The 27,027-nt window shown below is 37.2% G+C and overlaps 1 protein-coding gene across 1 annotated transcript in view; it reads right to left on the reverse strand.

Moving 5' to 3' along the window:
• The window catches only part of LOC117948226 (CUB and sushi domain-containing protein 1-like), a 306,260-nt gene that overhangs the window by 117,961 nt on the left and 161,272 nt on the right, over positions 1 to 27,027 (reverse strand). Inside the window, exons 10-19 of the mRNA XM_034877777.1 lie at positions 19,077 to 19,180; positions 18,576 to 18,688; positions 14,810 to 14,992; positions 14,466 to 14,651; positions 7,208 to 7,348; positions 4,442 to 4,563; positions 3,752 to 3,824; positions 2,325 to 2,463; positions 914 to 1,101; positions 531 to 719 (exon numbers count right to left, since the gene is read on the reverse strand). Coding sequence (XP_034733668.1) covers positions 531 to 719; positions 914 to 1,101; positions 2,325 to 2,463; positions 3,752 to 3,824; positions 4,442 to 4,563; positions 7,208 to 7,348; positions 14,466 to 14,651; positions 14,810 to 14,992; positions 18,576 to 18,688; positions 19,077 to 19,180 — 1,438 coding nt within the window. The remainder of the gene's footprint in view (positions 1 to 530; positions 720 to 913; positions 1,102 to 2,324; positions 2,464 to 3,751; positions 3,825 to 4,441; positions 4,564 to 7,207; positions 7,349 to 14,465; positions 14,652 to 14,809; positions 14,993 to 18,575; positions 18,689 to 19,076; positions 19,181 to 27,027) is intronic.

Consider the following 27,027-nt stretch of genomic DNA (forward strand, 5'->3'; position numbering starts at 1 on the left):
ATTCTAAAGTACTGGATTCATTTTGAAATTAATTTTGAGATTTGAAATTACCACAGCAATTATTTTTCTTTGCTACAGCGTTTAGGTGAAGAAACATCATCTCAAAAGCTTAAATAATCAATCAGACCTTTTAATTGTTGTCCAACATTAACTTCCAATCAAGATTACACAATATACCAAGCAAACCACTTTTCAGCATTTATTTTCTGTTTTAAACAAACTCTAGGCATTCTCCTCTGAGGACAAGAAACAAGGTGTACACAATGGCCTGCTGTGCCAGTTTGTATAGGACATTTCCAATTAGGTTTTACGTTTTTATTTTACCAACTAAGTTTTACTTGATGACCACATTTTTTGGTCGGTTTCCTGTGTTTAACAAACTTCAAACTCCATATGACACATGGTCCAACAAGTGACTCCTCACATTAATAAGTAATTCTGTACTGTAATTAAACTGTAAATTGTTTACAGCTCACTATAGAGTAGGTCTACATGATGAGTGCTAGAAACAAAGAAAGAAATATTCTTACCATCACAACTGGGAAGAGCGTGACTCCACTGATGATTCTGTTCGCAAACAATTGGCTCCTCATCACTCAGTGTGTATCCTAGATCACATGCAAATGAGACACGGGAGCCAATGGAAAAGCTGCTGCCCTGGCGACGACCATTAACTGGGATTCCAGGATCAAGGCAAGAGTCTGACTCCATTTTCACACCTGAGAATCACATCACACAAGCACAAATACCATAGAGTCAAGAGGGTGAGTATATATGTGTGTGTGGGTAATTACACCAAGCTAGCTTACACTTAGCGAACATTGAAAGAAACATTGTTGCTGCATATGAATACCTGCAGGCAATTCATCATTTGTCCACCAAACATTTATATTAGTCTGTCAATCAGCCTTACTTTCATATCTGATGCTAAAGCCTGCTGCAGAGCGGCTGTTGTCTGTTGTGAACAACAGGAACAAGACGTTGGAGGTGGAAATCAGGAAATGAGGTGCTTGGGTGCCGTGGTATTCACCGATGAGGGGAGAGGAGACTGAGGGGCCATCCCTGATTTCCAGTGTGTCATAGTTGACCTCAGTCTGGAACCTACACAGATATACAGGCATAAACAAAACATACACAATAACCTGACAAAAACAAAAATAACATTTATATGACTGGCACACGTAATAATATGTGTAGGCTACCTCAAACATCAGCTAATGTAATGTAACTGAGAGCTAACAATGTTGATACACAAGTTATTGTATTTCTGCTGAGAGACGATTCAGCAGCTATGCTCATTTTATTAAAGTCTTTGTGAGTGCAAAATATTGAACAATGTCAATAAACTATGCTAACTTAAAAAACAAAACTTATTGACTGACATTCTACCTGACAATTTAAATAATTGAGCACTTAAATTAGTTAAATAACTTAAATAACCACATAAAAACCTAGTGTGCCTAAGTAGCTGAATTAGTAGCTGACTTAATATCTTCCTCTCACTCACTTTCATGCAGGTCAGCTTCTGCATTGCAGCTCCGCCACCATTGGTGTATGAATGTGTGTGTGAATAGGTGAATGATAAGCAAATTGCAAAGCGCTTTGTCTGGAAAGGTAGAAAGGCGCTATATAAATGCAGACCATTTACCATTTATTGTTGACTGACTGAGCAATTACTTACAGTTGTGTCTGCAGGGCACTAACAATCAGTTGGTTCTTAAGACTCTGAGTGCTGGTGGTCATCATTTTAACCATAAAATATAGGAATACCTGATTTAGAAAAGGTTCATCAAGTCAACAGTGGGATAGAAAACAAAGAGTTGGGACCAACTGACAAAATGTAAAATCACATGCATGGACTGCATTTGAATTTCTTACCAGCCAACTGAACAATTCACTAGTTTCTGCACCAGACATTTGCATGCAATGCCAAGGCTGAATCCTACACAAATGAAATGGCTCATAGGCGATGAAGATGACTTGGCCTTTACGTCACTTCCCAAAAAGACAAATTTCAGCTTTAGCAATTTCAGGCTACGCTGCATCTGCTCGTGGCTTGTGTCCAGAATACATGTGCACAAAGCCAACATTAATTATTTACTGCAGCAGTAACTTACCAACTACATTTAGATCTTACTAACTTATGATGCTTCTGAAAGACTGACAAACTAATAGACTGACAGACTAGCTGACAAGCCATAAAAGAAAAGAAATGACATTCTTCATGACCATTTTAACTATTAACTGGTAACAATGTAACTCATTTTCTGAGTAACTGATCAACAAACATAAACAAACCTCTCAGTACCTCCATGAGCACTCACCTGTCAAAGTGTATCTTCACAGCATGGTCTGGTTGTGCTTCAATCACCCACTGGCAGTTCAGAGAGTCTTTATAAAATGAGGGCCAACCAGGAGACAGCAGAACACCAGTAGGGGCTGTAAGATGGCCTCCACATGGAGCTACAGGGAAATAAGAGACAGAGAGAGAGAGAGAGAGAGAAAGAGAGAGAGAGAGAGAGAGAGAGAGAGAGGGGGGGGGGGAGATTTTCAATTTACGTGAGCTGTCTAATCCTTTCTGAATTCATAGAGTTCATATATAAACATTTAACTTCAAAAATATGCAGTGGCAATTTTCTGCTGCAGTGAACAAAGTTCAGTTGTTTTGCCCATGTCATTGCTCATGTTTGAAAAAGGGCAGAATAAGTATTGCATGATAACTCAAGTATATTTATTTGTCAAATGATACCGGCAATGGCTGCAACTCATTGAACTGTACATGGCTGGCACGTCTTGACACTAAGTTATAGCGTACACTTACAAAACTCAACCATGACACATTAAAATGCAAGAATTAGCTTCAGTTGAGTTTGGATGCCAGATTTAAAAACAAACAAAAAAACATTATAACTTTGTAACTGTATATTAGATTTGGCCTGGTCTGTCTAGCACTCACAATAAGCTAACATGTATAGTTACATCCCTAAAAAACTTAGAGTTCATGGTCTGTATTTATTTATTTTTCTGTTTATTTTTATCTCTCCTACTCTTATCACTTCTTCTGAACTAGCTGATACATTGGTCCTTTTGATTGCTCTCATTACTCCAGACTTTCAGCAAGCTAAAGAAAATGATTTTTTTTTCACCCATTATGTGCATACTGAAGCTGTGGTACTCATGGATAGGATGCAGAAGAGAAAGTCATTCTAGAAATAAAACATAATTATTCTTCCCTGTCCAACGGTAGGGATAACATTTCCCCATACTTCATATTTAATAAGATGACAAACCTATTCAATTGGATTGTCTCCTCCATCCCATTTATTAACAACAGCCAACATTTGATAATGTCATTTAGACAATACAATCAAGATGGAGGGGATAGAAAAAAAGACATACGACTACTCACAGGCCAGTGGATAACATTCACCTTTAAAAAGCATTGCAATAACGGCACACCCACTGTCCTTTTATTATCACTTCCACATATTAGCTTTTGGATACATCTCTGTTTATTGGAGTCTGCATATAATGAATCTCTCCCTGAATAAGTTTCAGCAGAACTTGTGCCAATCTCATTTAAGATTATTGTTGAGAGAGAAAGATGCGTGCAAACAGGATGAATAAGTGTTGGGAGGCTAGAGTCAATTAGAAGAAGAAATGTATAACTTCTTATAGTTTGGCAATTCGAACATTTTCAACGATTAACCATTATTCATGCACACAGTCAACAGTTTGTATGTGTGTTTACCTTCACAGCGAGGTACAGCCGCAGACCAAACAACGTTTCCCTCCTGGATGATGCAAGTGACCTGATCAGACCCCTGGAAATAGAATATCAATGTATAGAATTAAGGGTTGTTACTTCATTTAAAGCTATAGTGTGTAGTTTGTGTCTTCCCAATGAGGAATTCAAAGTAATGACAACAAAAATGTTGGCGTTCTATGACCGTGCACCATCCCCCCTCCCCCACACATTTGCTAGTAGCCAAGTAGGACATGGAGGATTAAAAACATGATGGACTCTTCAGAAGAGTTAATTATCTTCACTCAAGTTTCTGCGCGAGAAACTCACTGGACACCACACTCTTCTAAACATAGCCATACTCAATACAGATTGAGTTTTGTGGAGCTGATTGTCTTAATTAGCTTTGTAGCTACTCATTTGGCAATGGCTTGACTGTAACGGACGTTCATTAATTTAAAAAAGTTACACAAAAAATGAAAAAAAGGATAAAACATATAAAAGTAAAAATTAAATTAAATCAAAATGATATACAGATACAAATTAAGTACACGAGAGTACAAAGTAGCATTTCACTACGACTACTATTACTAATACAAATACTGAATGCAAATAATGCTTATACATCTCCAAATCTTTATTTCATTTGTGTGAATAATCTATCAGATTAGATTTAGACAGATATCTGATTTTTACCTGTGTCCTAATGAATCCTTGATCACAGTGAAAAGCCACGGAGCTGCCAAGCTGAAACTGGTCACCATACCTTTGACCATTGACAGGAACCCCTGGGTCATGGCATTCATTCTGACCAAATGCTACAAATAGAAATATAAAAGAACAGTTATAAAAGAAGCCAATCGACAAAGAACCAAATAAACTGTATGAAACAAAGACAACTGCCTCTGGAACTGAATGAGCAGAGAGAAAATCTGACAGAAAACAATGGGGAAAACGATACATTGGGCCTGCACACTATAGTTTGGATATTTCAATCGTTGAAAGTGGTCAAGAATACATGTTACATAATTTGATAATTCGAACAACGTTCCCTGGTTTTAAACAATTCATTTCAATACCTGAAAATTGGTTCTACCAGACAGAGGGAAAAAAAAGTTTGAAAACCATTGCTGTATCACTGTCATTAAATGTGACATCGCCACTGATATGGAAATATGGGAATAGAATTAGCTTCACGTGGATTGAACCCTGTCATGTTTATCTTATATCATCCCCATTCCAGAGATTAACCTGATCCCACCCAGAGCACACACCCAGTGATTGGACATATCTCAGGTTGATTAGCTACTGATGGAGAGGAAATGAGAGCAGAGAGAAAAAGAAAAATGATAGAGAAAAAAAAGAGAAGTAGACAAATGGGCAAATACAAAAACATGAATACACAAATATATTACACATGCCGGCAGATGGACACAAATTCATTTGCATGTACATGTGTTCAAACACATAACGAGCACACACACATGCCTAATATAAAGGCATACATAGTAAATAACCATGCTTAATTTCCCACACCAGCTATAGAAGTGGTGGAAAATGTTGCGAGGGACATTTAAAAATACTGTATATATATAGGAAAACACAGAAAATTACATTAAACTAAATATTTGTATACAGTATGCCTAAACTCAGAGTGAGGAAAGAGCAAATGCTGTGCGTGTTTCAGATAAAGAATGCGTGAGACAAGGTTGAAGAAACAAGAAGTCTGACACAGAGTGAAAGCCAGAGATCAACATGATGGATTACAAAATAAGGTTTAAAAATACTGAATAATAGGGTTGGGACAGAGAGAGAAAGAGAAATAAATACATGACATCTAACTTTGTAAGCAATCTGTTGAAAATAGAGAGACAAAGGACTCGGCCATCAAGCAAGAGCATTGTACAAAAACAAGGTGTAGCTTTCTACTGGCAACATAATTCTTTTTTTGAGGAGTGCAGTACATTTTTTTTCTTCGTTTTTAGATTTTGTTCTTGTATCTTGGTTCCAAGTGAAAATACTGTTATGGAAAACAATCCATAGTTATTTGTGCATAATAAATTATTGGAAAAATACATTTTTCAAATTAGGTATGCGAGATTTTGGTTTTGTTGTAATATGGCTATTTCTAATCCAAATGCAGCATTGATGTCATTAACCCTTGTGTTGTTCTCCGGGGTCCCAGAGACCCATCCTGTAATCAATCCTATTTTTCTGGTGTAATAAAAGTTCATATTTTACTTTCATATTCCTCATTATTTATATAAGCGTACTGTATTATGATATACTCACAGCAATCCCCAGTGATATTCATATATGCATTAAAATGTTAATAGACCAAATTACTGAAACGGCACAAAGATGGCTGATCTTTCTTAAGTCCAAATGTAGAATTGATGCAATCAGACATTCAAATTACATTCTCAAAACGTTTCATCATCAAAAACTATACAAATGTAGTTAAATATTTTGTATTTTTTTAAGAACATGAGTATTAGTAACTGTTGAAAGTACAAACATTGCATAATATATTCAAAACAAGTGGAGTATAAAGAGGATTTCTGTATTTGTGCATTACTTTTGGAAATGTTTAGTTGTTGAATAAAAAAGGACTCTAATGGCATAGTTTTGCTTCAAATTGTGAATCACACCTTTCATTTGTGTTAAAAAAATCTTTGCGTTAGGATTAGAGATGGGACATTTCATTAAACATTATGTGGTGCAAAAGAGGCTAAATATAATTTAGTATGTTCATTTGTCAAATGTCACCTCTCAAGAAAGAGGCAGAGACAAGGTCATTTGTTAGGCAGTGTGTGAAATGGTGCAAAACTACACGGAAATCAAAGAATTAATCACAGTCAGTCATGCACAACTAGTTCAACTTAGAGCAGATAACTATACATGCGGCAGTACTCGGGCTCAAAGCTGACAATGGGACATGTTTAACTAAGTAAAGCATGAGTAAGACATAAACACAGATGAGAAGTTAGGCAGAATAGCAATGAAACAACAAAAGAGAGACCATATGTTGAAGTTGCTTTACAAAAAGGTAAGATCATCTATACATTCTAAACATACTTTTCTGTTTTTATCTCTCATACACTGTCACAAACTGCCGTATCTGGCAAGAAGCCCTTCTCCTCGTTCTGATGAGCTGACCTCAAACATCTGCTGCTCATGTTTACTGCTGTCATTTCTAGATTGTTGAACAATTTTCTGCTATCATAACTCTGTTGCATCTGCTCTGGAAACATCTTAAACATGATGTTATTCTGATGTTTGACTGGATAAATACAGGAGTGAGAAAAATACACAAAAAAATTTGCACACAATGTACATTACAAACAGTGTTTAAACCATTTTAGGTTGCATTTTTAGGTTGATTTTGTTGCATGCAGATACAGACAGATAGACAGACAGGCAGACACAGATACAATATATAGGTAGGTAGGTGGCACATACTGGTATAGCTGATATTGAAGCCTTTTCCAGTATTAGAATGATCAGATTGAAATTCCAGTCTCATGATGTGTCCATTCGAGGCGATCTGTGATGGAACATCTTTTCCTGAGAATGTTCCAAATGTTTGTGGCTCAGACAGGCCTAAAATAGAACAGAGTTGAAACAATCTTTACCAGACACGTTTTAATGGTGCTTATCCAATTCCATCTGAATAACATTAGGCCAAGGACATACTAGGAAAGTAAAGGACTCCTGTAAAAGGAATAAAACAAAACACCCCAAGAGATCTGAAGAGATGTATTAAATGTTATTGGTGCTGGAAAAAAATAACTTGATGATTCAATAGTCCTTCGGATCATTGTTAAAGTTAGAAAATCCCAAGATGATGTTTTGATGTTATTTTGCGGACAAATGCAAACAATGTACACAGTCTAGGAATCATCAGAGAAAAGGGTTGTTTTGGTAGCACAATGGCTAGCACTATTAGTCCATCATCTGCCTGTCAGTCAGAGTAAAGAATTTAATGGAGTGAAAAGAACGCATTCAATTCACTTCGTTTGGTTTTGTAGCACTGTCAGCAACAAAATGGAGGATTAATCCATAACAAGACCTGAATTAAAAATCTTATTTAAGAAATGTAAACAAGTATTAGCAGCAAAATATGCATGAAAGAATGTTTCCTTTTAGACTAACAAATAATGATAGTGTGTGTTGTTTTAAAATGTTGTAGCTGCTTCCTCCTGGTGCCCAGTTTGACGTCTTTACCCTGTTAGGAGTTCTAACTACAGCAGTGAGTTACATTGTCTGTGTCATTGAAAGCGTTGTGTCTCAGGATAACTTGCTTCTCTACAGGTTTAATTGTTGTTGTTTTTTAGACTTTTGGGATTGATTTAAACATGATTTTCAATGTGCTAAAACACTCCTATTTTTCATAGCTGAAAGTAGTCAAAACTTCATCAGTGTTATTTTTTGTAATCATCTCATGTTGACTTATAATGAAAATCTGCATGGTGCCAGTTACACTTCGGCCCCATTACCTCTCACCTTATCAGAACTTGGAGATTGGTTGAAACGTATTGTCGTGTAGCATGTAACTGGCACACATTTCCCCCATTATAGAACAACACAGCATGCCTGATTGGTGGGAGGCCTATAACAGCTCCACAGTGAGACTAGAGGGGTTTTGGAACAATATTGCATCCTAAATATCTGCCTAGATTAATGATACTGTACCTGTTACTACCTGTAATTCTGAATGATTTGTCAGCCTTCTGTAAAATTAAAAAACGAGATGTATTTGTTGGATTTACAACTGCTAAGAAATCATTGCAACATGTTGGAAACCACCTCGTCACTTGTCTATTTGTACGTGGGCCCTTTCCTTTTTAGATGTTGTATATATGGAGCTCTCTACGGCTTGCATAAAGCGAGCGCCACAAAAGACTTCGAACTCTTGGCTCAGCATTTTTAAGTCCTTGAAGTCCATGTTGTAGACTTGTGTTTTGGCCTCCGTGCTTCTGTCAATGCATGTGTTTGGTCCCCTGTGTATTGTTTCAAATTGTATTGTGTCCATCTCTCTGTCAATGTCTTTTGTTTGTTTGTTTGTTTGTTTGTTTGTGTGTGGTTGTGTGTTTTGTTGGTGAGCTGCAAGCTCCGTTGCTGCTGTTGTGTTTTTGTTGGGTCTTCCCCCTCCCCGTCTTTCCTCTCTGTGTTTTTTTTTGGACCTGGAATGTTAATTATGAAATAAAAATATTTGAGCACAAAAAAGAAAAAAAGAGGATTAAAAGTAGGCAGTCTTCCAAAGTGGGATTAAAATGTATACATTCAGCTGTACATCGTATTACTGTCAGATGAAACTAAATCATGACACTTTGAACTGAAATCAAATATGATTACCCTGCTGTTACCTAGATCTAACTTTATTTCTAACTTAACAGACAAAATATACACTGCGTGACCTGAGTGATCTCAGCAGGGACTCGGCAAGGGATCCTTCTGGTTCGGGTGGTAAATCAAACCAGACAGACATGCTTCACATAACTGCCTAAGGTTGATGCTCTTTCCTACAGATGCTGCATTTGAGTAAATCCCAAAGAGACTGATATTGGGGGATTGTAGTGTACAGGTAATTAATGTTATTTCACCTGAATGTGTCTTGAACCATGCATTCCTCGACAATTCTGTCATGGCAGGGAGCATTATCTTGTTCAAAGTATCCATCATCCCTTTGGGGGTACATGGTTGCAATGAATGGCTGAACCTAGCAGCTATGTAAAGATATGCTCTGGCATTAAGGCATCGCTCTATAGCCATTAAAGGACCCACTGTACACCAATTCAATGGCCCCCGAAACCATTACACCTCCCCTACCGGCCTGTATAGCTGTAACCATCCATCACCTCATTTCTGTCTGAGACATTTGTGTCACAGCGTAGGACCATTTACTGCAACAAATGTCTTCTCACTTTTTTAAGCAGAATACACCCGCTTGTGAGGGTGCTCCCAAATGATCCAACTGGCAGCGAGAGATTCAGTGGGGAGCGTAATAAAATCCTAAAGGGCTACACAGAACACAACCAAGCAGGCCCATTTCAGTGAGATATGGAATAAACATAATACACGGAAGCAAGGAAGAAAATGCCATCCCCAAATATGGTGATAAGACACTTGAACAGGAGGAGGATGAGTTAGTGGATAGAGAAATCAATCGCCACAGCAGTTTGTAGCAGGTAGAAATAAACAGATTTACCATCAGCAGCAGTACCAAAAAGATCAGGAGTGAGTGCGAGACGTTGTGAGATTACAAAAACACCTTATTGGCTTGAATGAATGCAATTGTAAAGATATTTTGAGTGTGACTGGTGATTATGAACTGATGCAGATGAGCGTTCGGCATGCACTACCTTTCACTGCCAGAACTAACACAAAGATTGTTGTTTCTGGTGGTCCACCAAGAGTCTATTAGACACCTCTAGTTTAGCATGGATATGAGAAATAGATCTTGGCAACATCATTTCCTGTGTCCGTCTATATATCCACATGGCAAAAAGTTTGATGTGGTTGTCTAGTGTTCTGGTCCGTTCATTGATTACAGAATGCCTCTAAAAAATTCAAACAACTCTCTGATCTAAGTGATGCACTAACTACAATACCAGTGTTGGTAATCCATTCACGTACAGAACAAATACGTGTACATACAGCAAATTTGCTGTTGCAATGCCAATGTGAGCCTGGCATGATAATGGATGAAAAGCATGATATTGCCAATGTTTCACATGTTTACTGGCTTTAATAAAATCCATCTAATCAATCCAATAAAAAATAACAGAGCAATCAGCATGATCAATTGCAGTGTACTTTAGATGAAATTGTTGAAGTACATTTAAAATCATCTTGAGAATCCAACTACAAAAATGTGCAGTGACAGGCGGTGTGAGTTGGTAACTGCAAGGGACAGAAAGCGAGCTACAAAAACACTTCACTAATAAAACACACTTTATCTGAAATTGGGATTCCTCACCAATACTGCCACAGAAACTTTTTTTATTCCCTCCTTGACTTGGAGTTTTGGATCCAATGCACTTAGACTCAATTAAGCTACACAGTGACTGAGTTGCAAAGTGCCAGTCTCTTTGTTCTTCAGCAACCCAAATGCTCTTTAACTTGTTCATTATTGCATTGATAGACAAGAGACCAGGAGTGGAAAGAAAAGCAATGTGACAATAGCTGAAAGAGTGAAAAAGTCCTATGATGTCTTATCTTAGAGAAGAGATTTAGAGAAAAGCCTTTTGTAACAGTCTATCACTATGTTCTCTTATATTAGATGACAGCAATGGCTTTCTGAATATGTTAACCATTGATGTACTGTTCAAATGCATGCCTTGAATCTTTATCAGATTTTTGGGCTGGATTGAATGCAACTGTTTCCCAGCGCTGGAGATTTATGGGTTGGTTATTACTGTGGATGCTCTGTTCACTTTTGCATGTCATTTGTTTCTATTTCAATGTTCTATTATCCAGGCATAAAAAAGAAGACAAAGGTATGAGTGTCAAGGTCACATAAACTCCTTGGTAAATGGAGAAAAAACACACAAACTAAACTAAACTAAACACAGTTTACAGTTTTTCTCCATTGGTTTGTCTCATTTCTTGAAACAGAAATGACATTCTCAAAACAACATGGACAAACCTCCAAACCTCTTTGCAATTGTTCACAAGAAAACTGAATTTATAATTCATTTCATCAAATTGCAAATGTCTTAGTACATGTCTCAATGTCTCAGTACATCTTTGCAAATGATTAAGTACAGGTAGCCTACATTTAGCACAATTTGCAAGTGAATAGATCTTGTTGATCTAAACTAATTGATTCTCAGTCTAATGTTCTCTCCTAAATGTGTCAGCATCATTTCCTTATATTAAGTCATCACATGTAGAATAGTCTGTTCAATTTTCAAAATTACTCAAGAGCATAATACCATGAATACCATATTTGAATCTCTTGGAACATTTGATAAATGCAAATCCATAATCCAACCCCTTCGCAGGGAAAACAGCTATGCAGTCAGTCAATGATGGAATTATATGTTGTATATGACAGGACAGTGTGCAGCAAGGATAAAATAAACTGTGTAATAGTTTATTTTCTACAGTATTGATGATACATTTTACAATAGTATTCCAGTCACTGTGCAATGATGCATCAGCATTGTGATAAAGTTACTGTAATTAAAACAACAATACAATTACATTGGTAACTCATTCTGTAAGGAACACATAAGGTATATATTACAAATAGAGTGTTGTCCTTTCAATTCTATGTCTAGGATTGGACGACAACCTTGCACGGGTAGCAGAGGAAAACTTCTCAATGAACAACAAGAACAAGAGATCTGTAACTTGGGGATTGCAAATAATGCCATCACATTGAGACGGATCCGCACTGCAATCCTACGAGACAACGCCATATTCCAAAATGTCTCCACAATAGGCCGGATATTGAAGAACCATCAGATGACAATTAAGCAAATTTACAGTGTACAATTTGAAAGGAACTCTGATAAAGGGAATAAGCTGCAGTACCAGTATGTGCATGTAAGTCAGTTACTGGTTGTCCATCATTATAACCTTTTTACAATAAAGCAGTGGTTCCCAACTTTTTTTGGCTTCAGTACCCACTTGACCTGATTTCTGAATCCAGGTAATCCAGGTATGAAAGTATTTGATTTATCTGACTTCAACATTTTGCCTAAAAACTGCAGCTTACTGTATGATGCAACTATCATTATAATTCTTATTTTAAGGAATATAACATATAGTATATTGAACTTGTGGAGAACATGGAACAGTCCTATGTAATTGTCTGTAGTATATGACTCTTCTGTGTGACTGATTTGATTTTTCTTTTTTTACTCTATATTAGAGGATAAAGGCATTGGAAGGAAATCAGACTCCTCACATCCTCGTGCTTGTGGATGAAGCTGGTTTCAACCTGGCCAATGGCCGAAGACGTGGCACTAATATTATTGGCCACCGGGCCACGGTGGATGTCACAGGCCAGCGAGGGGGCAATAAAACTATGTGTGCTGCCATTTCTGAGAATGGTGTGGCCACTCACAGCCAGTCTTGGCCAATACATCACACAGAAGCGCCGCATCTTCTTGGACCGCCATCATTTTGATTTGATCCATGAAAATGAGATAGCTCTTGTAGGGCTTCACCTACCACAATATTTCATTGTATGGGACAATGTGCATTTCCACTGTGGACCGCTCATCAGGGCCTGGTCCACCACTCATCCAAGGATGGTTATGGTGTTTCTACCATCTTACTTTCCTTTCCTCAATCCTATTGAGGAGTATTTCTCTGCTTGGTGGTGCAGAGTGTATGTGCATTGGGCTCACGATCATTGGTTCCTGTTGCGTGTAAGGATATTACAGGAGATCAGTGTAGAGAAACAGATCATTTTCCTTGTTTTTTGTTTGTGTGTTTATACAACAGTATATTATGCTGTGTACATTTTCTTTTTACTCTGATGTATGGAAGCTATTTCGTTTGTGAATAAAAAATGGTTATCATCATCGTAGAGTTTTGAGAATGCATTTTCTGTTTCAAGAAATGAGCCAAACCAATGGAGCAAAACTGAAATACAGAGAAACGTTTATCTTATTGCTTTAAGATACAGATTTATTTTCCTTCTGGAGTTAGGCATTTACTTTTTTACGTATGCATTTTTCAAAGGCATAACAGAAGACTGTGGGCAAAATTTTTGATAAGGATTTAAATGTTTTACATTTGAAAGTGTGACACAAGGACAGAATATGCCATTGGTCATCATTGCATATTAGCAATGATGAATAAGCAACACTTGAGAAGTAATCTGGTTATCTAAGTGCTTATTACTGCCTATTCAACAATGTCCCAAATCTACATTTTTATCAACTATTTATAATTGAACTACCTTTGTAATGCTGAGTTGTATTCAAAATGATTCATAAATATATTCAGTGTGATTCTGAAAAGCAGTTTTAAATTAGGCAGATATTGTAGTTAACCTTATAAACACTAATTAGTAACTATTTATTTGATGCCATACAGTATTTGTGAATACTGATCTTGCCTGTACCTAACCTAACTTTGTCAATCTGACAATGAAGTTTACAGGAGTCCTTTAGATTTTGTCTTAATTTCGGAAAAGAAGACAAACAGTGTGGTGTCCATGTGACAACAGTGATCTAGCACCAAGCAGAACAAACTGGAAGACTTTGAAGTGGCAACATTAATTTCAAATTAGTTTGCCCGGTGCAACAACACTATTTGTCCTCTAATTTTCCAAACGCTACTCCAGAGAAACATCCCTGCAGACAGACAGTTTTACAGCCAGCCAATTAAACACAACTTCATTTTTAATGACCAGCCAGTCAAAACTTGACTTTACTTGATTCAGATTAAATCAATACATTTCATTTCAATAGGGAACAGAGATCTAATTGCCTCTGGGTAATGGAAACGTGTACAATAACATAAAGCTTGAAAACTATCCAGTTTGCCAGCTTGTCATTCATCAACCAAATCCAATCAGAACTTCTCTTTACCTGCTTGTTCTAGCCCCCCTCCCCAAAATTATATAACCATTTTACCATTTCAGTTGTATACATGCACACATCCATATGACAGAAATTACTAATTTATATATTTTGAGGCATTACTTTAGGAACCAAGCTTTTAAAAATATGGTGATATATTAGGAAACATTTACCTTCATCTTTGATCACCAACCAGTCAAACTGTGGCTCCAGGTCAAAGTCAGAGAAGAGAAGATGAATGCGGCTGCCCGGTTCAGAGATAATCAACCACACACAGTTCAGGTTGTTCCCATACTCCTCTGGGTAGTTTGGGGACAATATAGTCCCCGATGGAGCCGTAAAGTTGAAGAAACACGAGACTACAAACAGAAAGGACAAAGAAAGAAAGGCATGGAGGAAATAGGTTAAATTGCCCTAAAAAGGATCATGCAAAATTAGGATGAAAAAGAATTACGGAAATATATTTAAGACAGACCTAAATATGTCTGTATAAATATGTAAAAATATTTGTACTTACAAATACAACTGGGCTTATTGCCAGACCACTGATTATTGTGCTGGCATGTGATAGTCCTCTCTCCCACTAGTTCAAATGCCGACTGGCAAAAGAAGGTCAACACGTCACCATGCTGAAAGCGATTACCACTACGGCGACCAAATGCTGGCACCCCAGGATCACCACAGCCTCCACGTTCGATCTCTGTAATGACACCGACACAGGCCATGTTTATCTGCTGATAATTAATGTCAAAATGTGCCACAGTGACATTCAGATAAGGGGTTGCCTGTGATTTTGCTTGTGAGGTGGGGTTAAATAGCAATTACATGCTTATATGATGTTTAGATAGCATTGAGTACAAGCTGAACATTTAGTATGTGGTATTGAATGTAGCTATGCTCCTTCCCACATATATTGCTGGCTGTCATAGTTGCACATTTTAAAACTTTGTCACTAGGCTATGACTTTTCACAACCTTTTTCAGACTTGTGACTAGGGTTCAAATTAAAGTTAGTGCATCATTGAATGAGTCTGCTGCCTATGAACAGACTCTACCTCTGCTGTGTGAGCACAAAGACCATATTTAAAACGTTTGCAAAAGCTAATTTCTTTGGGAGACAGCTGGCAGCAGTTCTGGTTGTCAACAGGTTGACGGTAAGAAATGACGATTCAAAATAGAAGGACTAGCAGGAATGTTATTACATCTGTATGGAAAGACAAAAGGGTGAACATGCCGAGTCTATTATTTTACATTGCTTTGTTAAGAAATACAACCTACGTCAAATTGATTTTTTTGATTTCCTTCTAACAGCTAATTGTCATCAGTGTAATTATAGTGTAATTCAGCTTTAATTGTCAAAGGCAAAACAAATTGTGGAGGCAATCTTTTTCTTATTGCTCCCGCACACACTGATCCATGCGTAGTCTTGTTAGGAAACCAGCAGGAGGTAAAATACATTGTAAAATATATGACTGCTTCCCAAACACTCATGTTATTTTTCTCCTTCTTTTTTATCTTTCCCTTTTTGTTTCTGCCTGTCCTCCTTTCAAATTATCCTTCTGTCCCAATCTGCAAAAAAAATTCTTATCGCTCCCACTCTTTCTATCTGATTCAATACACTGTGCTTTATTGGCATGAGTGTCACATTAGCACCTGCAATCATACTCTATTTATCGTGTAAGTCTTTTTTAATACCTTTTCCCATAATGGTAGTGTGGTTTTATCCACCGCTCTGACATCCAGTTTGACCCTCTAACAGACGTCTGTCAGCTTGTAACACATACTCGACCATGCTCCTGGATTTGCTTTGGGCAAATACACATCAAGTTGAGAAATATGTATGTGTGTGTTTGTTTGTGTGTGTGTGTGTTTGTGTGTTTCTGTGTGTGTGTGTGTGTGTGTGTGTGAGTGTCTATGTGCGTGCATGTGTGTGTGTGTGTGTGTGTGTGTGTGTGTGTGTGTGTGTGTGTGTGTGTGTGTGTGTGTGTTTCTACACTTCTACGATTTGTTGGGATGTAAGGACACCCACATAAATAGAATACTCAAAGAAGTGGCAGGCATGTGTGTGGGACTTAGAGCTAGCTGTCACATAGTTGATGGGTTAGGATTAGTATCAGCAATCTTGAGCCCTTGGTAAGTCTAATTATGGTAGGAGGTGGTTCTTTCGCTCACTATTTTGTCATTTTTTAGTTAGCAATTAATCATAATTTTTTTATTTACCTTCTTTCAAAGTTTACAGAATGTACAACTCAATCCAAAATTATACATTTCTGTTTCTTTTCCTTTCCAAAAGCCATTTATTATACAAAAGATACAAAATTGGGAATAGAAAATTGAGAATAGAAATTAAAACAATAAAAGATGGAGAATACGTGTATTCAAAAGTTATTAAGTAAAAGGAAGAACAAATATATGTATATACAGATGAATACTGTACTTTAGGGATCTACATTTAGCAACCACATTTTGTGTTTAAGCCTATTGACTAGAAACAAACTGTGCGGTACTGCCAACCATTTTTCTGAGAAGCGCGCACACACACACACACACACACACACAAAGGTTTAGATCACAACCACATTTGGTTTCACTTCATGCAAGTACAATATGAATAGATACATGCAGAGAATGGAAACTGCTTGATGTAGGTAATCAAAAACAATAAACAAATTATAGTCTGTAAAGCTGTTATGATAAAGTTATGCTATCATCACATTTGTATGCAGAAGGTGTAAACTGCTTGTGTAAAACCTGAATATGAGCGGTCAAACAGCAATCATTATACTGCATTATACTGAATTATACTGAAGGCATCCAGATGCACTATGCGTTATAAAGTAACAATCTCACTGATACTGTTAATTCTTCAAAATAATCTTAAAGACATTCAATGCTAATTTTCAGTCCCTTAATAAAGAAAAAATTAAGTACATCATGTACATTGTAACTTTTTAGACAACCTATTGCCATCATACTGAAAACTTGGCAGCAGCATTTTACTGAAAGCTTCAATTATTTTAATGGGCAGTGTGTGAGATATTAACTCACTCTTTCTTTCTCTCCCAACATGAACACACAAAAACGCACAGCTATTGACAAGTGTAATATGACATCCTTCAAAAGCAACTACAGCTACACACTCACACATGTTGGGTTTTCTGCAGGGCTGAAAACCCAAGAACTCTCGGGGGGTAACACTGATCAAACTGTGTAACATTATAGGATGTGACAGCATTACATATATACATGCAAGGACACGCACACAAAACACACCACAGGCGGTTGTTCTGCTAGCCCACTAAAGCGAAACTACAAGATCATCTAGAGGTTATTAACTACCCTTTGTTTGTTTCTTCTTTTCACTTTTTCTCACAAACAAATGTACGTGTGCATATTGTCATATGTATTGTCACCTTAAAATGTTTTTTGAAGTTGTATGCAGTTTCTGTGGCTACAATGCCCTTTGCCAATTCCTTTGAGCAGTAACTGACCCAGGACAACAGTGTCAGCAAAATCATTGAATCAAACATAGCTAAGCAGAACCAGGAGCACAACCTTCATACCTCTCACGCTCACCTCCTCTCTCTCACTCCCTCAATCTCTTTGAGGCAGTTTATTTCTACTTACTCAATTGGTCATTTTGTCTCCTTCTGTCCCACTCCGTCAATTTCTTGTTGTCCCTCTTCCTCTGTCTTCATGTTTATCAAATTACCACTCTCCCACTCTACCTGTCTCACTCTTTGTCTCAAGTGAATTCAATTTAGTTCACTTCCATTTAGTTCAATTCAATTTAAGGAGCTGCATTGGCATGGTGAAATGCACTACGTAATCAAATATATAAAGAATATAAAAATGGATTGTTCTAAATAATAAGTATTCAGAGGTACATCTATTTCTCTCCTTCTCACCTTCACTCACTGTGACACCATCTTTATCTCTCTATCAGTGTCAGCTTTGCTACAATATGAAAAATAACCAAGCAAAACGATCAGCTGATTAACTCATAATTAATTTATTACCTTCCTGAAATGCACTGCCACACACACACACTCACATGTTTACACAAGGATAAACAGTTGTGTTCACTATTGAATAAGCCCGTCAGCAACGCAATGACTTTCACACTCCATTATGTGAGCGTATATATCTGTTTCTGTGTGTGTGTGTGTGTGTGTTTGTGTGTGTGTGAGAGTAAGAGAGAGAGAGAGAGAGAGAGAGAGAGAGTATGTGTTTCAGAAACTATAAAAAGTTCTTGTTGTTACATTCATTGCTAGAAAGGCATACCTTCATAGACTGCCTTGAACCCCGCAGAGCCAATTGTATCATCTGACTGTAGGTGGAGCCACATTTGATTGGACAGGCTAACGATGAGGTCAGGGACACTGGAACCAGTAAGTCTAAACACACACATCCACACAAATACATGCACATTAACACAAACTTTTAATAAGCTTTACTGGTTTATCACTTTCTACTTTTGACTGAAAGAGACCATAGTTATTCACAAATCTAAAATGGCATAACACTTAAATGGACTATTCAAGGATTAGTGTATATCAATGTATGCACACTGTAAAAAGAAAAGTCCATTCCTTGTTTTTCCATGTAGTTGAGTGTACAATAATTACACCAAAACATTGTAAATTGATAAAACAATCCAATATATATTGTGTAGCTGCACAATAGCGTCCATGTGTTGTGTCTCCATTTCCCCTCATTAACTTGTTCTATACTGTTGCATGACAATATTACTATATTATAGGCCAGAACACATGTAGTGCTTACACATAGAGTACCCTCCGAGTGTCTCCTATCTTCCCTCCATCTCCTACAGTTAGAGTGTCATATCCTCTTTCCAGGTCAAACTCTTCAAATGACAGCTTTATCACCTAAAAAACAAAATGAGAAAACATGTTATAAACACAGATGATGAGGAAAGGTGAGAATAGAGAAAAATTCAAAAAGAAAAAAAAAAGGTTAGGAATTTATTATTAATTCATGAAGGGATGGTATCATGCTCCCCCCCCCCCCCCAACAAAATCCAGCAACAGAAAATAATGATTATATTTCTGGAGAAGTGTAAAAGCCTAGTATTGAAATGGGTGTTTCGTTTCACAAAAATACTGTATCTTGAGCAATAAAAGTGCTATGTGATGTTAGAGGCTGCATGTTAATAACAATAAATTAATAGTAGCATTTTGTAAACAAAAAAAGATTATTTTTTGGATATACTGGCAGCCTCTGCCAACCTTATGAAAACTGTAATTAAATCTGACTTCATGCCATTAAGTCATATTAAATTACAGCAAAGAGGAAAATCTTTTTAGAGCAGAAAATACGAAGCATGCTTCTATTACGCCTTCTATTTTTTCTTCACAATTACCTTCATGAGTAAAACATTGCTGCACTAACAGTCTCTATAGTGCTATGTTTTTCAATAAGTTGTTAAATGTGCATTTGCTAAATCAACATAAAAAATGTATTTAGAACTGAAGAAACTGATAGCATCATCAAAGCTAGGAATTCTGGCGGACCCCTGATGTGCCAGAATGTGAATTAAATCATGCAATGGGGAAATCACACAATGTATCTGTTTATTTAAAATAATTACTTAAAAGAGCTAGAAAGTTGATGGAGGATTGAGCAGTGTTATATTTGTAGCAGGAGACATAAAATGTGGAAGGAAATATTTTGTTCTATAACGTACGAGTACTAAGGTTAAAACCCGCCTGAGAGAGAGAGAGACAACCAGTGTCTCTATCTTATTTAAACCTATAGTGTGCAACGATTTTTAAATAATGAACATGGCGACAGAAACGACGCACTATAGGTTTAATTAAAGCCGCTATGCCAAAGGTTGGTACAACAATTCATTTGACATATTGATATTTCAAAATAATCCATCTTTAATGAACAGGAGCAGAGAGAAAGAACAAAACTCTAAAACTAAAAGCTCCCTTGCTTTTATTTAGCAGCATCCTCCTTTACATTCATAGTTACACAAATCACTTCTGGGAGCTAAGCACGCTGCACACTGCAAACACACCCTTATGCTGTTGAACACTGAGAAATTAGGTATTTAATGTCTTACTTGCAGGCACGCACATGGCTGTAGTTGCATGCTTACAGCACTGGATCATCAATCTACTTTGCGCTCTAAAATGCCGTAAAAATGGTTTTCCATTATTTTCTGCCTGTCCATTATTTATTAGCTGTAGATCATTTCCCTGACAGAATGGGAGATGACAGATTTCAGCTGTTTTCCTCTAAGAGAAAAGAGCTGGTCTCAATCAGTGAGTTTCTGGTGTATTAGAGGACTAACATAAAACAATGAACGTGTGATGTTGGTTTAGAATTCATTACACGGCAAATCACACTACAGTGAAGAAAAACCTTACGTGGTAAGGATGTAAAAACGTTTTCAACATGCAGAATCACCTACGCATAGCTAACCCTGTATTCATACATGTCTGAAAGTATCCATGCTCATAGATAGACAGACAGACACACACACACACACACACAAACACACACACTGTCTAAAACAGTGCAAACTGACAGGAAAACAACCTAATATTTAAGAGAAAAAAAAATGCAGCTGAATAAATATGAGACTCATACTTGTAGAAAGCATTGTGCTACATTATTATATAAATGTTGTAGCCTCTGGCAATGTTACAGTAAGTCTTTCCACAACGGCTAGAAAAATGGGAAAAAAGATGCAAAACACCATTGTGAGGTATTAACTCCTTGCTAACAAATCACAGGGAGCATTAATAAACCATTGTGCTTTATTTGTTGATGTGTTCTGGATTTATATTTTCACCTCTATCTGAAGGTTTATAATAACACACTTGTTTCTGTCAATTTTGAAAGATGCATCATCATCCCTGTCAAAATCTTCAGATGTTGATCACATTCTTTTAAGAACACAATATTTAAATCACATCAACTGATATTAAGGGGATACAGAAACCCTTTCTTGGTTGTCAAACATCATTCAAACTATTGGTTTTATAACTAGTTCAATACTGCCATTATGTTACTACATACCGTAGGCACGGAAATACACATTTACAAGCATACACAAATTTTGTCAAATCAAATGCATAATTTCTTTCTGCTACATCCTAAACATAGTTTGTAAATTACATCAATTCAAATCATTACCTAAAAGGGGAAGCTTATGAAGCTGTGCTGCTAATTTCAGTTTGTTGGTTGTAGCTAATTAGTTAGTCAGCTGTAGCAAACTTAACTGCTAAAAAAAACTGCAAATGGTGTGGTCCTTATTCCTCAATACCACTACTAACACAAAACTGTCCTTCCTTGGTTTGTACATGACAGTCACCACTGTAGTTGTAATGTTGCATCTCTGTGGCCCCATCTCATAACTGCAAACATGGATGACTATTTCAATAAGGCGCATGAAACAATGGAAAAGATCAGGTGTTGTTGTTGCAGGCTGTATCCATGTTTGTGTGGGAGCAGTGAAGGCTGTTGTTAAGATTGTACAGCAGCATTAAATTGTTATCATAAATAAAGGGAGTGAAGCAGAACACAGTCAGAAACAGACAATATGCACATCCGTGCATGCTTTTGCCCCTGTGAGTGTTTGTATGTGTGTGCAACCCAGTCTACTGGGTTGGTGTGTAGGAGGTTGTTTTTCAGGTGCATCTATCTTTACAGCTGAAGCACAATCATGTTTTGGCACGCCTGTTTCACTGCATGTGTGAGTGCAGTTTGGCTATGGTTCTGTGCCCACATCTTTCCTTTTTTATTTATAAGTTTGTGTATATGTGTGTGTCTAGACAGTCAAGGCAGATTACATAGTAGCAGCAGACTTAAAGGAAGGAACTGAAGCGTTATCACACTAAGGTCATTAGCAAGAAGCTCAGCACTGTTCAATAGATCCAAATGGGCCTATTTAGAAAGAAATTAGGAGCAGCCTGCCAGCCCAAGCTACATTAGATTAGCTTCTTTATTTCCTAAAGCAAAAAAAGAGACTAACAAAGAAAGGAAAATTAGAATCAAACCACAAAAGAAAGAAAACAGGACAGAAAGTGTAATCTAGGCCTTCAACTAAATCAAACAGTGTTGGCAGTAGACACAATTTGCCTTCAGTTTGATGACTACAGCTCTGTACATTTTCTTTTGATTCCACCACATTTAAGAGTTCCTGCAGTACTTACTAGTTTTGGGAGAGAGTTTCATATGTTCAAATTGGACGGTACAGGAAAAAGCAGTTTTTCTGTTTAAAGGTGGATGCTCTTTGAAGGGATAAGTGAAGCGTTAACACGTTGAGGTCATTAGCAAGCAGCTGAGCAGCTAAGAGCAGCTCAATAGGCCATTAAACATTCTTAAGAGTACTGTGCCACCCAAACCTACAGTGAAATACCTTCAGTCAGTCAGCCAGTAAAGTTGTAGTGCCGGGAATTTTAGGGTCTCCTCAGGGCACGGTAGTAGCCTGGTGAGAAACTGATAGTAAACCTTCTCCTACTCTGATTCACAACTTAAACAATCTAAGACATTCAGTACTTTTGCTGTTCATTGTCAGCCTTATAAACATGTAACACAGTGCACACTGTACCCAATCAGTTTATCTTTAGCAGTGGGATAATATAACTAAATCCCCACCCTGAGATGCCCCTTCTAGTGCCCCTTAAAAATAATTGAAAATGAAAAACTGTACTATGCTTGCAAATCTTGCCCTTGCTGTTTTGACCTTACATCAAATTAGTGCAAGAGAACACACAGCCGTAATTGGTAGGACTAGTTCTTAAATTCCCTTGTTGAGGCTAGAGCAGTGCTGAGTCACTGCCAAGCAGAAAAAGCGGGAAGAAATTGTCAATGAATATAAATCCATAAACCAATCCACATACATCTATCTATCCATCTATCTATCTACCTATCTATGTATGTATTTTTTAAAGAAAATAATTAAATTAAGGAATTTCATTTCTTTGTCACAGAAGCCTTGGATACAGACAGGCTGGTAAAGGTTCATTGTTCTGCTCGAGAGCACTTCAGCAGGTCAGATGCTTCTCTGCATGGTTATTTGCAATTACGTCCTCTGGTCAGAGGGTACCCTGCCTACCATACTTACTATGCTGTCAGGCAGCCCTAGATTTCCTTAAAAGCAAGATTTGATTTGGGCCCTGTTAAAATGTCAACACTGCAGACGCCTAATGAATTAAGTTCAGTCAGCCATTTCAACTACAGAATAAGCTGAGGTGACCCCTGCCAAGGGTAGTGCACATGGGTATAGGTTTCATTTCAATCTTGGTGGCAGTAACGCCAGCCTCCTTATTGTCATTGCACTCAACAAACCTACAACAAACCTATTTTTCTCACATCACACAAGAACACAAACCAGTCAATATTTTCAATCTGGATATGATCGACCTTTTAACTAACCCACTGTAAATGTAGCAATTATAGCAAAAGGAAATTTCTCTTGAATATAGTTAAGGCATTTATCTACAGTTGTACAGCTTTCGAGGCATGACATATTATTGTGCTTGTATATTATTTTCCAAAAAAATAGCATTTTTACAGTTTGACTCACTTGAATTAAAAGTTGACAGTGTGTGTGTGTGTGTGTGTGTGTGTGTGTATATGTGTGTGTGTGTGTGTGCGTGCGTGCGTGTATGTGTGCGTGTGTTGGATGAATACAAGAACACTTGTTTCATTCCTTTAGTCACTTCATGTCCACATTGATAGAGCCATACCAATGACCGCAACAAATAATAATGATAATAATAATAATTATAAATAAAAATATCAGTGCTATACAGTGTCTTAACAGGGATGGGTTCAGAGTTGACAAACTCAATTCTGCTGTAGGCCCAATGGGTAAAAGGTTTGAATGAGGTGTTTTTACATAAATAGTGTGCCCACTGAAGCTTTTTCATTCCCACCCTGAGTCAAAAATAAACTGTTTAAACTATGTACTGAGGTGACCCCTTGTCAGAAGTACAGAGAGGGAACAGCTGTCCTGAAAGCAGAGTGTATGAGAATTCCTTTGCTGAGATTATGCAGCTAAGCTAAGTCATTTGTAGGGTAGCACAATTTTGACAAACTTTGACATTGCAATTTTTCTTATGAATATTGATATTTTAAACATATGTTAAATTACAAAAGTTATAGGAAAACGCATAAAAATAGATTCTTAAAAAATTAGACTAGTTTTCTTACAACACAAGGTTTATTTCAACTGACTGTCATTTTGGACTGGTACAACACGAATAAATAAATAACGACCATGTCTACAGAATAGGACATGTAATAAATTTAATATTTATAAATAAAGAGAACAGGATGCTTTTCTTTTACTTCTCTGATTTGTTCCATTTTGTTGTCTGTATCAATTTCTTCACTTACTCTGTCACTCTGATGAAAAATGCACAGACTTGGTACGCTCCACAGGGTTTGTCATGTAGTGGACCTGTGTGCTGATGTGCACTGACATGTGCAAGTGGCACAGTAACTGGCCAATAAAACAAGATCATTATAGCATATCAAACACAACTAAACCACACAGCCAACAGACGGACAAATCCGTCTGACAAATCTTGCATATTCTATATAATATTGCGATAACGATATTGAGTCTATACAGTATGTCATGCACCCCTGTTTTTGGTGAGCTGTTTAGGGCCTTTTTTACCAGATTAATTTTAGCCTTAGAGTCAAATAAGTATAGAATAACCTGAAACCCTGCTTGAGGACACCATCCAAAGTACACCTTTCATGCCTGGGAAAGTTAATTTCAAAAAGTTAATCGGTTACAAAAAAACAGAAAACTGCCTGTAATTAATTATACATGAGATGACGTTATTATCAAATTTCTTTTTTGCATTCCATTTCTTTAGAGCATTTAATTAACAATCTAATCAGAATTGTAAAAGCACTTTTCTGCTCAATGCAGCTAAAGAAAGCGTTATAAATCATCTTTAAAGTGTGCTGCATCTTGCTACTACATTGAATGTCAAAATGGATACACACCGTGCAGCTGGGCAAACACCGCAGTAGGTTGCAGACCAATCCACTGCTTGTGGTTTCTTATCTAAGTTCAATTAATTTACATCATCAGAGCTTCTACAACACAATTGACCAGCACAGAGAGGTAACTGCTGCAGCTGAGGTCCAAGTCCAAAGCTACAGCCCTATGCATTCCACTAGACAAGGCTATTAGCTTGTAGTTTACAGTAGCTGTAAGGCCAGCTTAGCTGATAGACTGTTTCAGAAGTATCGTCTGTTGTACTAATTATTATGTAAGGGGTTCCCATGGTTTATTGCCAGCCTGAAATAAATAAATTGAGGCTTAAATTTGCTGCTCTGTGTATATGGGCCTAAGGCATCCATTCATTGCTTTTCTTTACGTGTTTATTGTTTTTCAGGGTCTCAAGGGCCAGGGTCTGTTCAACTATGCACTGACCAGAGGCCAGAGAGAGACCTAGACAGATGACCGGGCAACCATAGCACTAACAGATTAATTACCCATTAACAGTCTACCTGACCTGAATGTCTTTGGACTGTGTGAGAAAAAAAGAAAGAAAGAAGGAATACCTGAATTACTTGAGATCTGGCAGCAAGAGACTCATTTCCCAGGTTATTATACAGTATGTGCACTGTAATAAAACTGTTTCAATACACAGTAGAGGGTGCAGCATTTGTGGTGATTGCTACATCTTGGGTTTAAATGTCAATGTTATTTAGCCTGTTTTTTGTGGATTAGTGTTATATGCTATGACAAGTGAGAGTCCAAGTGAGACAAATTAGGTATCTGTCAGAATGAAAATAGACTGGCGAGGATGCTAGCCTGTTGGCTGTACCCTGAAAGTACCCAGATGTGCCATGTTTATGTGTTGCAGTCCTACCCCGAGGTGACCTCTGTTTTAAGGGAAAAGAAAGCAAATAGCTGCTGGTTGGTAAACTAACTCCCTCGTCAAGGTGCAGGTTATAGCACCTTTGAGTGCTGGACTGTTAGCCTGACAGTTTAGCAAAATAAACAGCAACAGCTTTTTGACAGTTCTGTGATACAGCAGAAAACTACCTGACAACAGACTGTGGGTTGAGAATTTTCTGAATTTTAGCAGATTCTTTATTCCATAATGTTTTACATTACAGCTCTAAAATAAATGGTAACACTTTTTAATAACAATTAATAATTAATGGTTAATTGTTAATTAAATAAACTTAATTAATGGTTAATAGTTATGTTACTGAAAACAATAAATAATAGTTAAGATAATTAACAGTGCTTTCAAACGATTACAATTTTTAATCACGATTAATCGTATTATTTGATAGTTAACTCGCAATCAATCGCACATTTTATAAATGTCCCTTGATTTCCTTTTGTCACGTTATCTTTTCTAATTTTAATGCTCTTATTAATATGGAAAAGTGGATCTGCTTGCTTTGTGCAAATGTTATTTTATTGAAAACCACATTAGCACACAGCCTAATGTAGTGTTCAATTTCACACTAACATTCTCACTTGGAGCAGTCATTCACACTTGGAGCAAATAACCTCTCACACAATGTAAAACTGTCACTCAATAAAAGGGTGAAACAAATGCTTTGACGAGGGGTGAAGGATTCGCATTAGCTGTGTGCTTGGCTATCAAGTAGTATTTCAGACTGGACGTGCTGCGATGATAGATCAGTTCACAACGACAAAACACACAGATCACTTTGGTCTTGTCACTGGAACCATTTGTCAACTTTTAAA

The sequence above is a fragment of the Etheostoma cragini genome, chromosome 1, assembly GCF_013103735.1.
Source record: "Etheostoma cragini isolate CJK2018 chromosome 1, CSU_Ecrag_1.0, whole genome shotgun sequence".
In the NCBI taxonomy this organism is placed as follows: Eukaryota; Metazoa; Chordata; class Actinopteri; order Perciformes; family Percidae; genus Etheostoma; species Etheostoma cragini.